General features: G+C 42.8%; 1 protein-coding gene across 10 annotated transcripts in view; it reads right to left on the reverse strand.

The window, feature by feature from the left end:
• Window positions 1-585: 585 nt before the first annotated feature.
• caskin1 (CASK interacting protein 1) overlaps window positions 586-14,566 on the reverse strand; it is a 116,176-nt gene continuing 102,195 nt past the window's right edge. For 9 of the 10 annotated variants that reach the window (XM_067571278.1, XM_067571277.1, XM_067571274.1 and 6 more), the window contains 8 exons: window positions 13,141-13,242; window positions 12,726-12,864; window positions 11,425-11,568; window positions 10,010-11,244; window positions 9,601-9,900; window positions 8,751-9,339; window positions 6,911-7,433; window positions 586-5,921 (listed from right to left, as the gene is read on the reverse strand). In XM_067571278.1, the coding sequence (XP_067427379.1) occupies window positions 5,825-5,921; window positions 6,911-7,433; window positions 8,751-9,339; window positions 9,601-9,900; window positions 10,010-11,244; window positions 11,425-11,568; window positions 12,726-12,864; window positions 13,141-13,242 (3,129 nt within the window). In that variant the 3' untranslated portion in view covers window positions 586-5,824. The remainder of the gene's footprint in view (window positions 5,922-6,910; window positions 7,434-8,750; window positions 9,340-9,600; window positions 9,901-10,009; window positions 11,245-11,424; window positions 11,569-12,725; window positions 12,865-13,140; window positions 13,243-14,566) is intronic. The other variant, XM_067571272.1, reaches the window with a different exon arrangement.

A 14,566-nucleotide genomic window follows, 5' to 3' on the forward strand; every position in this document is an offset into this window, starting at 1 on the left:
AATTGCTGTGTAATTAGCTCTTCAAATAAGGTAAATGTAATAAAGTGCTCAAATAAAACTGGAAAAATCACTCTAAAACCACTCACCACTTGTAAAGACGAAGGGTGACAAGTAGACACAGCTTTGTCTCGAGGTGATATGCAAAACATGTTGGGAACCACTCATCTGTTGTTCTACAGGGGTCAATATGCAGGATACAACTAACAGTGACAAATAATTAGTGAGCTTTTGAGGTGCTGGCAGGTAGATTTCAGTACTTTGCTTCCAGTCTTTATGCTAAGCTAAGCTAACCAGCTTCTGATGGTGGTTTTATATTTACTGTACAAACATGAAGTGAGGTATCAATCTACTCAGCTCAAATAAGTATTTCCTAAAATGCTCAACAATTCCTTTTATTAAACACCTTTGGACATGTCCTGAGATCTAATTAACCAAAATAATTTAGAAAGCACCTGTGTGAGAGGAACAGGGATGTGAAGGGACTTTAAAAGACTTATAAATACATTATTGATACAGTCATGTGCTGCCCCCTGGAGGAAGACCCTGAAAATACAAAGTTCACAACACAAAGAGAGGCTGAGGACGGAGGGTTTGTATAGAACATTTATTTATTCAGAGCAGATGGCCATAAGATGCAGTCACTGCAAGCACACCACTGTCCAGTCACTACAACACACACACACACACACACACACTCAAACACACACACTGGTTTCATACAGTCAATAGCAGAGCAACACATGACACACACTCGGCCTCTCAAGCACTCGCATACAGTCACTGCAGAGCAGAGGAGACACCAGTCCAGCATCTGTTCAGATAAGCACAGGCGGAAAATCAAATTGAAACAGCTCGACTTTTTCTTTAGTTAAGAAAGAAAATGAACAGTACTCTTGCTCCACAACATATTTGACCATCTGTGTTTTTTCACCGTTTAGTCATCAGTATTTCACCGTTGTAGTCTGACCCCAACCCCCCCCATGCCCAAACACACTTCAAAATAACAACATGAGAGATGACCAGAACGAGACCCGAGGAAGGAAAAGGTAAAATGTTATTTTTAACGACATGGGCCTATTTTAAAAAGCAAGAACGTCTGTAAACTGCAGCTGTGAGGGCGGGAGGATGAGTTGAAGTTAGGTTACCCTGCATTTATATGCTACAGAATAAATAGAAAAAAATAACATCTGCTTGGAAATTTCACACGTAAACATCAGGTTTTTGGCACCTGATTTTCTAGCATAATTAAATTTGATCTGCTCACCATAACAGAAAAATCAAGATGTGTGTCAGTCTGATGTTAGAAAACTCAAATATACACCTACACATTTATTACACATCTGGACCTATAATCATAACTGACAATTCACTGATTAGTGTTTATTACAGGTCATTTTTTGTGAATCTGCAATTTAAAGTTATGGTTTGATATTTTGGGAAATTGTCCTTTTCTTCCTGAGAGTTAGATGAGAAGGTTGATATCACTCCTCATCTGACTCTCAGCAAGAAATGTAAAACCATTCTTTTAATATTCTGACAAAATAGCACTTGAATACAGCTGCTGACTTGGGAGATCCAGATGTTCCTCTCGTACATTTTTGCATGTGAACACATCATGTTAAGTTGCTAAAGTTAGCTGCTAATTGGAGATTTTGTGTTTCAAACAGGTGGTGGAAATGATGTCACGTTGGTTTTTCTTCAGGTCTGATGATCTTATGTGTCAAATATCACACGTCATCGGTGACAGTGAGGGGAGGTGAGGGTGGGGCCGCGTCATTTTAATGATGACACATCAAATAACAAAGAAAAACAGAAGAAGAAGAGAGATCCCCATATATTGTTCATACCCATCTACTGTATTGTAGTCAGACCAAAAAATCACAAAGCAAGGCACATGTTTTAAAGGAAAAACAACATTGCATTTAAAATAATACAAAAATAATAAAAACTGAACAACAAGAATTGCTTGTATTATACACACTGCCACACCTGGACACAAATAAACAAAATGCTTCCTGGAAATGTCCCGACATGGTATCCTACAATGATTCATCAGCTCGGACCACTTAAGCATGGAGAAGCAAACTGATTCAACACTCAGATTAGATCTGTTAACTTTGAAAAATAGTCTTCAGGATGACACACACATCATAAATACACTTTTTCATTTTTTATTTTTGCAAATATCCATATATATAATCTCTATGTGATTCATAATTTAAATACCACAACTATTCTCTGAATTCTTAATTGTTTATATAAGGAGTGTGGCTGCTATGGGACTGAGAAACCTAGATTTGCTTTGGCTGGATGCAGTTTCTGGTTGGTTTTAGGAATTTAAAGGGGCACTCCGCATATTTTACACATATGGATCAGTTTACTAGTCTGGGTTAGTACCACTCAGCCTTTCAAAAACAGTTGTGTCTTCTGTGGCTCTGTCAAGTCTAAAAAAAATAACCCTGGTGATGTCATAGTGATGTCATCAGGGTTATTTTAGCTTGAGCTTGCAGACTGAATTCATATTAGAAAGCCTGTGTTACAAACTGGGCTCATGGAGTTTGAAAGATGTGTGTTTACCAGGCAGGGAGAGTCTAACAAAAGACACCACTGAGTTGCATTATGGGAAGTGTAGGCTCAAGTGACTTTCCCAGCTTTCTGGAACAACAATACTAAAACCGGAGTACCTCTTTAACACTGAAACAAACCATTCAGCTCCACAGATCTCTGCCGCCTCTCGCTCCATCTTAACACTTTTTTTTTTTTTTTTTTATCCCATGAACACACTGTCATGGCAACACACTGTGTAGTAACCATGGAGATGCCAGTGGGGATGGTGGGGATGATGATGTAGATTGTCATGGCAACACGGGGTGGGTGGTTGGGAGAGTGTGGGACATGAGAGATAGGGATGTCCACTGAGGTGTCAGGAAGGGTTTCAATCCTCTCGTACATTTTTTTTTTTTAAATCTGGAGAAAAAGAAATCAGGGACGTGTAAATTGATACACTATAACAGGGTCTTACAAGTAGGGATGCAGTATCACTATCATCACTGACCTCAGGTATCAGACACATGTGACCAATCCACATTAAATACAGTTATTTCACCAATGTTATCAAATTTCCATTATCATTTACATTCATTCATTCAAGGCAGGCTCCCAACTCATGTTACCTTACATAAAAATGATTCCATGCAGTGTAGTGTACAGCGCATATAAACAGTATTCAACCTTCCTTGGACACTTTCATAATTTGAACTTTGAACTTCTTGAATTTTGAATCAAAGTTTAATGTGGATTTTTTGACACTGATCAACAGACTGAAAACAGATTTCTACTAAGTGATCTGAATATAAAAAATACAAATAACTTGTTTGCATAAGTATTCCCACACTTTAATATGACACACTTGAATTGGACTGGTGCAGCCAGTTGGTTTTAGAAGTCATATAATTAGTTAAATGGAGATCACCTGTGTGTTGTCAACAGGTTTCAGTTGGTTGTGGTATAAATGGGGCGGCACGGTAGATCAGTGGAGGATACTTTTCATTTCAATGTATGTGAGTGCTGAGAAATGACAATAAAGAATTAATCTTAATCTTAAATACAGCTGTACAGGTCCAACTTCTTGTGTGTCTCATTTTTATTATATTGTGGCAAAACCTCCACCATGAAGACAAAAGAACATTCCAATTAACTCCATGAAATCATCATTGAAAAGCACAAGTTGGGATGGATACAAGACAAATTTCAAGTTCAGTTAAATCAATCCTTGAGAAATGGAAATCACACTCAGTCAGCTCTACACAGATTTATAACTGTATTATACTCTTTCCATCTCCTCATGATGGAAATATTCTTGTATCCATCCTCAGACTTGTGCCTTTCAGTGTTCCTTTGTCTTCACGTCATGACACAGACGTATTAATACTACAATCAACTGAAACCCCTTCACTACACACTGGTGATCTCCATTTAAGTCTTATCTCAAATTATGTGACTACTAAAACCATCTGAGTCATGATTTAGGCTGTTAAAATGTGCAAACACAAAAAAGGGATTTGTATTTCACATATTTCTATCATTTAGATCTTTTCTCACTTTGACATTAAACGCTCTGTTTCTGTTGATCAGTGTTAAAATACCAATTAAAATCAGCTTTTATTTAATGTTGCAAAATAATACAACAGGAAAACGTCTAAGGGGAGTGAACGCTTTTTAGAGGCACTGTGGGGATCTGGATCGGAGGAGGAAAAAGTTGCAATGCATCCCTACTTGAAAGTGTTGTTGAAAGTACTTGGACCAAATTGGTTTCTATAATAGCAAACTGAAGCTGTTGAATTTTCTCCTGGTGACTATTAAAAAGTTTGTTAGTTTTGTTTGTTGCTACTGTTTTAAGCAACAGCAGGTATCAGGAATGATTTGAAACACATGGCTCTGACTGTGGTGCACTATGTGAGGGAGTTTGGAGCAGCCAAGCCCAATCTGACCTTTAACCCCCAAGACTCTTCCTCCTGAAAAACTGGCCAACTCTATTGCCTCTCCCTTGCTTAAACCTTGCAGGCATTCAACCCAAATCCCTTTAACCGCATCCTGAAATCCCTTCTCCAAATTTTCTGTAGTGCCAACTTTACCCCCGAGACCTAACATCTGCTTTCCAAAACCTGCTGTAGCCTTACTGCAGTTTCCTCCCTCCCTCCCCTTCACTCATTTAAATGTATATTGTGCAGGCTCCCGTGTGTGTGTGCAAGCTGGCTGCATGGGTCATTGTGCTTCTCCTGTGTGTGTGTGCGTGTGTGTGCGTGTGAGTGTGAGGGCGTGCATGCATGTGTGTGTGTGTGTTGAGGATGACGATGAGGATGCAGCCAGGAAACTGAATTTGATTCCTGAAATTCCAACAATTCACTAACCTGATGCTCACATACACACACCTGTCACACCCTCTCTCTCTCTCTCTCTCTCTCTGTCTCTCACACACACACACACACACACACACATACACACACACACACACACACACACCTCAGGAGCTGAATAGTCTCGTTTTGGTCACAGATAAAATTTTCCACCAAGTCATTTACATCGTCACAACACCAGAGGTCACCATTCCACACAGAACCAAGACATCAAACCAAAGAGCTAGAGATTCATATTTATCGGTATATTATATATTACTGTGCTAATGCAGGACTTTTTCAGTAGATATAAACTCTCCATGCTTAGAATGTACACATACCATACTATGATTCATTACACAGTTGGTTTTTCAATCAGTATTAGTTTAGTTTGTTATTTGTTTGCCATGATAGCTTCAAGAGTCCACGTGGAGTTCTTAAAAGACCCACACTTTGATTGCAGTCTCCTCCATTTTGTTGCATTTCTTCATCTCTCCATCTTGTGATTTTTTTTTGTTTTGTTTTGTTTTAACTTTCTCTCCCCATCAGTCGTTTTTGGTCCTTTTTTTTCCCCCTCTCTCTTGAAGCGTCTCTCTCTTTATGTCCATTCTTCATTCTTGCGCCCTCTCTGCCACGTGTCCGTCCAGGCCTGTGGCACTGCTCCACCATCATGTTTATCATCAGCGGCAGGAGATGAGAGGAAGAGAAGAAGAAGAAGAAGAAGAAGAAGAGAGGTTTTCCAGAGCAGCGATGGATGGACAGATGGACGGACGGCACCGGAGACGGGAAGAGTGAGAGGTGGATGGGCACGGCAGAGAGAGAAGGATGAAGAGAAGGAGAGATAGTTAGAGAGGCATATTGCCCATTGTGCCATCTGAGTCACTCCTGGTGCAGCGTTGCCATGGAGACATGCTGACTGGTTTCTATGGTTACTCCAACATGGCGTCCAGCTGGTCGGCCAGGTCATCGAACATGCTGCCGATGTCGTCGAGGATGCTGACTGTTGTCTTCTGCTCAGCCACAGAGCTAAATGCACACACACACACACACACACACACACACACACAAGTACAAGTTATACCAGCTGATGGGAAATACTTGAAATCTTACGTTAAACGTTTGGGCCTGTAGTTTCACTGTAGTATTCAGCAATAATGAAAAGGTGGAGCTAACTGAGCTTTCACTCCTAACTGTTGCTACGCCTGTAAAGCTTTATATTCACTTCACATATGCAGTTTACAATTATAACAGAAGAAGAATTACCAATTAAAATTCTTTTTTTTTTTTTTAAAGCAATCTCCTTGATCCAGACAGAGGTAGCAGGCTTCTCATCCTCGGCAGATGTTATCAGCTGTAGCTAGCTAGCTTATTAAGCTAACATTAGCGCCGTGGACTAGTCGAACACATTGTCTCTATAAAGGTAGACAGAAGCAGGCTTCTCTTTTCAGAATCATAATCTGTTTATTAGCCAAGTATGCAAGCATACAAAGAATGTGTATGGTGTGTGTGGTGTTTTCTCCCACAAATGCAAAATCAATAAAAATATAATAAAAAAATAGTAAGATCGTTTTAAATTAAAGTTTAAAATCTATTTACCGCTTGGAAATTTCTAGCCGGCAACCAATTATTTTGACACCTGGCAGATTTTATCAGCAGTAGCTTTCTAGCCAATTAATCCAATATTAGTTCCGTAAATTGGTTTAACTCATTGATTGTATATGAATATGGACGTCATGACAGCTCTCCAAAATTGAAGCCAAAACATCTCGATCGCCCCCTGGTGGCTGGCTGCAGTATAGGTCATAAGTCCCGCCCTCTCCGTGTTAGCGGATGGGACATGAGTCAAACTAAAAAGTCAAAGTACACGTCAAATAAATTTTTCCCAAGGATGGTTTCTGTCATTGGTAGTTCTTATCACACGACCACCATGAAACTAGAAGCCTTTGAGTATGTTTGAGTGTGTAATGTGAGTATGGGAGTATTTGTGTACAGTGTTTGTGTGTGTATGTCCTTACTCTTCATGCCGCAGTATCTTATCCTCCACTGCCTGCAGCGCTGCAGCCAGCGACGCACTTGTCTCCTCCAACTTCTGATGCACTAAAGAATCCACGGTAAAGTCTGTCGACATAGGAGTCGGCGCCATGACCCCGCCCCCTGTCATCCCACTGTCCACTGACACGCCCCCGATGGAGGAGCGAGGAGGCTTGACAGGTGGCGGGGTTGGGCTGGGAGTTGCAGGAGTCTGAGGAGTCTGGGGTGTCTGGGGTGTCTGTGGCGTAGTGGGGGTCTGCGGGGTGTGCGGGCTTTGGGAAGACGGGCTCGGCGGCTTGGCATTCGGCGGGCTGGGGGTGTTGGACTGGGGGAAGGAGGGGGGTGAGCTGGTCTGTCGGGTCACTGCGGTATGCTGCTTGACCAGAGGAGGGCCCAGGGTCGGGGAGGGCGGGCTGGTCATGGAGTGGATGAGCTTGGCCGGTTTGGGCGCCGTGGGTGGGGGAACCGGTTTTGGCGAGACCGGTGGAGGGATCTTCTTTCCTTCCACTACAGACATGGGGAGAGAGAGAAGAGCAAGGCTGGGTTACTGACAAAAATCACATAACTTCACACATAACCGTTCTGTAGCTCCTGGCTCCCAGGGGCCTCAAAAGGCCAAGGTTTACTGTGTGTCATTTTCTGGTTTATATCAAAGTACAAAGTACATGCAGCTTCATGTGTGGAGGTTGGCGAGGGGACAACAGTTTGTTTTAATCTTGCCCTGGAAATATGGATTTCTACATGAAACTGAAACAAAAGTTTTTCTGTCTTCCTCAGATGGGATTTATGGATTTCAAGTGGATTACTTCCTCAAAAATGTCAAAGCAGCATTACATTTGCTGGTATCTGCATCCTACAGTATGTATGACCTCTTTGTTAGATGTTCCCTGCTCTGATAAGTTGTAGCTTAGTCATCTTGGTTATGACTGTGACACTAAAGGGATCAAAACACTTAAACCAAAGTGCTTTTCAGGTCATTGAACAGTGTCTGAAACCCTCTTGCCCCTGCACCATTTCTCTAACTTTAATGCAAAGGTGAGAGTCAGGACTTGTTCAACACTATAATACTTTCAAGGTGAGTGTACGCTGTTATCCCCAATTTGAGTGATGACTGACTTGGCCATTGTGTGGCCATTCAGATGGCTGTAGCCACATTTATCTTCTGATGTGGTCAGACGACACGCCTTACATAGTCGTTTGTTTTGAGCATACTGACTCCTTTACAGGCTTGTGTAGCTTAAAGGCTAAAGTATGCTTTAAACAAAGTGCTTGTTGAGAGTCTGAAACCCACTCCTCCCACACTTTTCCAATGTCAGAAGTTGAGCTGTTGTGTTCGACAATTGTTGCAACTTTCTGAAACTGACAAGCACGTCGACTTCACACGGCAATTGGCCAGGTGTGTGGAGGTGAGAAAGTAAGCAGGGTTTGAACTCTTGAGCTCTCTTTCTTCATCTTCACACAACTACTTCTGTCACTTTGTGTGGGCACAAACAAGTGTGTGCTGTTATCCCCATTTGTATGATTCATTGCGTCTCGCTCTGCTCACTGACAGCCGGCTATTCACCCCACCTTCCAGTGTGGCCATTTGGAACAGCTGTAAACACTTTTGCATTTAGATATGTTCAGACGGTACTTCATCCAAACTAGTTTGTTTGAAGCAAACTTATTAACAGGATGAGAGAGCTGTGGCCTATATAAAAGACACACTCTGCTGATGTAACCCGTCACTTTTTACTTGTCCCAAAAGCAAAGCACTAAAAAACTTGTGTCTTTTGTCCCCCTATTCTCATCCACCACCACCACACACACATACTCTCTGAGTACCTGGGCTGCCCGGTGTCCCAGGGCCTGGTAGAGGGACTCTTTTGTTGGAGACAGCCTGTGGGGGGGTCTGTGGGCCTCCCTGTCTCTTTATCTGTGCCACAATAGGCTTGGGGGAGACTGGAGGCTTTGGTTTCCTCACTGGACCTCCTTCACTGACCATTGGACCTCCTTGGTCTACACTGTTCCTGCGAGGAGCAGCAGTCACTTGGGGCTGATGTTGAGGTTGATGTTGGGGTTGCGGCTGCTCAGTCACTCCAACATCAGACACCGGGCGGCGTTTCACGGTGGCTGTGCCGTTCTGATAGGGGACTGGTTGTGTGGTGTTCGGTGCCCCGCTGCCCACAGGCTCTCCGTTAGCCCCCGTAAGATCTGCGAAGCCCTCGGGCTCCTTGTCGCGGCTCTTGGGTCGTCTTTTGACGGTGGACGACTCCTGGAGGGTGAAGTCGGAGCCGTTGGGGTGAGGCTTTGAGCTGCGGGGCCGTCGCTTTAAGGTCGCAGTGGCTTCCACCATGGAGATGTCCTCTTGTGTGTAGCCACCGTCTCCCTGGGGACCCTCGCCATCACCCTGCAGACAGACACAAAATACACACTAACGGAAAATTCATACATTCGTGACAAGTGGCAATTTTTGCACAAACAGTCAAAAACATTGACAAAGATACATGGATCACACAAATAAAGCTTACAGAACACAGAAGCTTCACTATGGATTTGTACTACATTAGCTCACATTTGATTTTAGAACATTACATTACATAGATAGATAATGTATATTAAGATAGATAGATAGATAGATAGATAGATAGATAGATAGATAGATTGATAGACAAACATGTATATAGATAGCTACCTGTCCTTCTCCTCGACCCTGCCGGCGGATGGTCAGGCTTCCCTCCTCTGCAAATGGCAGGTTCTCCGATGAACTGCCGCTGCCTCCCGAGCTGGGGTGGGGTGAGGAGGGAGGGTGGGGTGAGGAGGAAGTTACAGGTGGAGGGGCAGTTTCAGGCTGGGTGGAGGGGGAGGGGAAAGCGGAGGGAGTTGGCTGGTCGCGCCTGGCTGCCGCCACCAGCTCAGTGACCGGCCCACTGATGGTCCGTCGTCGGTTCACCACTTCACCATCCAGACCAATGGCATCACGTGTTTTCCCCACCTGGTAAACACACAACCATGGCATTGGTTGACCATGTTTTAGCTAGTAAGTTTGAATCTGTCTGATGTGTAAATATATGTGGACAATATTTCTACTATGACTCTCATACCTGCAGGAAATTCTTCTGCAGCGCCATCCCTTTGGCTCCACCTCCTATAGAAGACATCTCCAACATGGCGGCAATGCTCCTCACACTCCCCACGCTGTTTGTCTCCACAACACCTGTCTCCACGGACACCCCCAAGTCACTGGCCCGCCGCTGTTGGTGGTAAGGCACGTCCAGCATCCCACCCGTGGTGGTGGGTGCCAGCGGCTGTGTGTTTGCATCTGTCAGATTGGAGTTGGAGCTGGAGATGGCAGAGCTGGAGCGTTTGGGCGGTGGTGGGGGCGGGCCTTTTTTCTTCTGGCGCAGAGCAAAGGACTGTGTCTGGTTGCGGTTGACGTTCTTTTCCTGGTTGCGGACAGAGTGGCTGCGGCTGACACGGTGGGTGACTGTGGCGTATTTACCTCCTTCCCCTCTGACAATGGCCGAGCTCTGACCTTCCGCTACCTCCTCTTCTCCTTCTCTGCCTCCTCCTCTTGCTCTCTCATCACACTCGCCATCTGAGGCAGCATATCGGTTGAGGCTGTGGGCGCGTTTCTTCTGGAGCGCTGATGGTTCTGCTCCATCTCCCTCTGCTTGCTCTGCCTCCGGTGGGAGACAGAGGAGAGGTACTTGTGGTTGTGCGCTCTCCCTGACCTCCATGACCTGCATCTGTGGGTGGTGCTGAGGGTGTGCCTGGTGCTGCGGCTGGACTTGAGGCTGCTGCTGCTGCTGCTGCTGCTGCTGCTGCTGCTGCTGTTGGGGCGGAGGCTGTGTACTCGTAACTCCGCGGTGGGTTGGAGACTGAGGGGGTTGTGAGCGCGGTGAATGAGGTCTGTCCCCCTGGATAAACTGTGGGGATGGCTTGGGTTTGGCTTGCGGGGAAGCTGTGCTCTGGATGGAGGAGGTGGAAGAGGAAGATGAGGTCCTGGTCTTGGTAGGGGTGTGAGGGGGTGTGTAGGGAGGTGCAGGCTGGGAGTGGGAGTGGGAGTGACGGTGTTGGTGTTTGCCTTGAGAAGATACACTGCCCCTGTGGGAGGAGGTGCTTCCCTGGCTGCTCTGCTGCCTCATAGTCCGCGCTTCCTTCTTAGGTGGTCCACCACCACCACCTCCTCCTCCTCCTGTCATCACCTCATCATGGTCTTTACTGAGGCTGCGGGTTCGCTGAGCTTTGACCTCCTGAGCTGGCTGGGTCATAGCATTCTGTAGCTCGCTGCTCAACTCGCTGTCCTGGAAGGTGCTCATCTTTGGAGACATGACCTCTGAAGACAGACAAAGAAACTTCAAATTAAGAAGAATATTCATCTTTATAGGACACAAGGTCAGGACTGTCCGATGAGAGAAATAAAACTCTGAGGGAAAATTAGATAAGACATGCACATACTCATTAGATTTAAATTAAATCTCATTAAAAGTTTATTATGCATCATCTGTTAGCTCACCGTCTGCGGGCGGGCTGTCCATTGACATGACTTCCTGCTGTAGCGTGATTGGCGGGGGCTTCTTTCTGAGGGAGCCCCGCCCTTCTGAACTGCGCTGCATTTCAGCCAGCCGCTTCACTGCCAGCATCAACTTCTTCTGATGACCTAAAACATTAACAGATTGGAATTTCATTTCTTGTTTCATTAAAATCATAAGGAGAAATTCAATGATTTCAAATATTTTTATCAAAAGAAATCATGTTTTCTATTATCATTTAAAAATAGATATTCCCTAAACTTAGAATGTAAACATAGTCTGCAACTATGGACCCCAGAAACTATTAATTAATATGACTGAATACATAGATTAATAATAATGTTGGTTTAATAATAAAAATGGAGTGTAAAAAATATATAAAGCTTTCTACTTTAATAAGTAGAAAGCTTAATAACACTTTAATAAGTTGGTCAAAACAAAAGCAATTAAAACACTTTTTCAAAATTAAAAACATTAAGGCTTAATTAATTTTACTTGTCTAGTAACCTTTCACTAGCTAATTTTACTCATCAACTCCTTTTTCGCTCATCATTTATTTCCCTTTTCACATTCAGCAATAAAGAGGACTGTGTGGCTAGCTAACTTAACTGAAAACACTGTAAGCTAAACACACTGAGCACCAGCAGACAACATTCAGATAGCTACCTGGCTAAAGCTAACTTTGGTCATAAAACTACACATGCAAACTGCAAGTGCACATGATGTTAATCATTTATATACTGTGTCTCTACATACTGCTGTAGCATCACTGGATTAAATCTTGTAACACTAGCTAAAACATTTTGTCTGCAAGCTAGCTCTAACAAAGTTAGCTGGTTAACGCTGGTTGGAAAACCACAGACATCATGCACTTTTCCCCATAACATTATTTTAATCTTCAAGTGCATCTCTCTTGTTTTATATTTACTATTTATTGACGTAACCAGTTATATTTTTCACTTGTCTTGATAACCTTTAAATTTTGTCGTTTTTGGGGCTCCATATTCAACATGTCCACACCACACCTCCTTATAAAATTTAGAGCATATAAATGCTTTCCCCAAAAACACAGTCTAAACCTAACCTAAATAACTAAAGTGTAGCTCACAAATAGCAAAGGGAAGGGAAGCCTTCCTTTACTGCAGCATGAAGTGCTGTCTATGGTGCTGAACTTGATGGCAGACATATGCAGTGCTTTAAAGGTGATGCTGTAACTGCTAAGGTGGCTATATGTCCTAATGTAAAAAATGCATTTATGTGGACAGAGTACATCTGTCTGTCTTACCCAGTTTGGTGATGCCTATTTCCTGCAGGTCCTCCCAAGTGATGTCCGTGATGAAGTCGATGTTCTCGTAACCATTCTGCACTAACACTTGATAGTATTGGCTTAGACCAATAGCAGACAGCCATTCTCCTAGATTGGCCTACAGGAACACCAGAAACATGACTGGTCACCAGGCTAGCTGACACTAACTCAACTGGTAGCTTGCCTTTGAAAACGGACTTAGACTTATAACCAAGTCAGCCAATACTCACATTTTTTGATCAACAAATAAAAATATGGTAGACACTCATAGTTTTAGCAGGACAGTAGTCACTATACCAGGCAAGCATCTATAGATCATTAAACCCGTATGCGCGTGTGTGTGTGTGTATGTGTGTGTGTATGTGTATGTGTATGTGTGTGTGTTTTCACTCACAGGTTTCTGATCAGGCAGCCACTCTGTTACACTTAGCTTATTAATCTCGGATGTCATCTTCTTTCTGTGACCTGGTTTAGTTATTCCAATAGCTGTCAGATCCTACAAACACACAACACACACAAGTAAGATACAGCAGTGGCATGTGTAGGCTTTTCCTCCATAAAGTGCATTAAATTCTCCCCAAGACTCCAGCAATCTCTCCTCTTTCTCTCTCTCACACACACACAGAGGAAAACTTGCAAGAAACAAGAGACAGCGTGACATCTGATGAAAGCGTTTGCCAGATTAGAGAAAAAGAGCAGAAATGTAAATGTCTCAAAATTATAAGAAGAGCAAGGAAAGCAAAAGCAAATGTCTGCGGTGAAAAGGAAGCACTGTAAAGAAAGAATCAGCTCGATTCTCCAAAATTATGTAAATCCAACTCTAATTTTGATACTCATTACTTCCTGTATCCTTGATACAGACTTAAATACAAACTAGGTGAAATTAAAAATGATAGAGTGCTTATTTATTTGGAACTGTGATTCATTAACAAATAAAGTGCATCATCCCATCACTGTCTATTTAGTTTTGTTTTTGTGTACATCGGTGGTAGTTGTGGTGGAGACACAAGAACACACTTTTGCAACCATACATGAACATTCACAACACTCACCTAGATTGGAGCACACTTACATACACTTGGTTGCATAACCTATAAATAATCTGCAGATGTGACACAAACATATAGTAGGAGGCCAGGATTCTACGACATATTTCTAATAATAACTCAGTGAAGTTCTGAACCCCTCAGCATGCACAGCTAAACGGAGTGTACGTATAGATACAAATAATTTATATATGCTATAAATTATTTGTATGTAGGTGAGCGTGGTAGATAGCATTGGTCTACTTCTCCAGAACAGGGAGCAGCAGCATCAGCAGCAGTGTTGAAGGTGATGGGGAGGGTCAGAGGGTTGTGTGGAGTGGATATACTGTAAACATCTGCTCTTTGGTTATTTTTTCATCAATTCAGTGGAGAAATGTCAAAAACCAACCAAGGCTTATTTTTACTTTATGATTAAAAATAAAATAAAGCAATTGTATTTAATTGTATTTTCTATTTCGCAATTTGATCATACATGCAATAACAGTAAAATTACATAAACACAATAACAGTCAAGGTTGCGAGTCAATAGATTATTACTGGACTGATGCAATATTGAGATATGAACATACATTTACTCTATTAAATAGTCGTTTTAGGAAAGAAGACTAAGTCTAGTTTCCATAACAACCCTGTGGTTATTTTTGTGATTTTAATTATTGTTATAAATTCATCACTTTCAGAAGGTAAACATGATTTGTTTGTCAAAGTAATCATAGGAATAAAAATATGTACTGGATGCATACATTTCTTGTTCTTCATTAGGCAAACAGGTCT

The sequence above is a fragment of the Thunnus thynnus genome, chromosome 17, assembly GCF_963924715.1.
Source record: "Thunnus thynnus chromosome 17, fThuThy2.1, whole genome shotgun sequence".
NCBI classification, from domain to species: domain Eukaryota; kingdom Metazoa; phylum Chordata; class Actinopteri; order Scombriformes; family Scombridae; genus Thunnus; species Thunnus thynnus.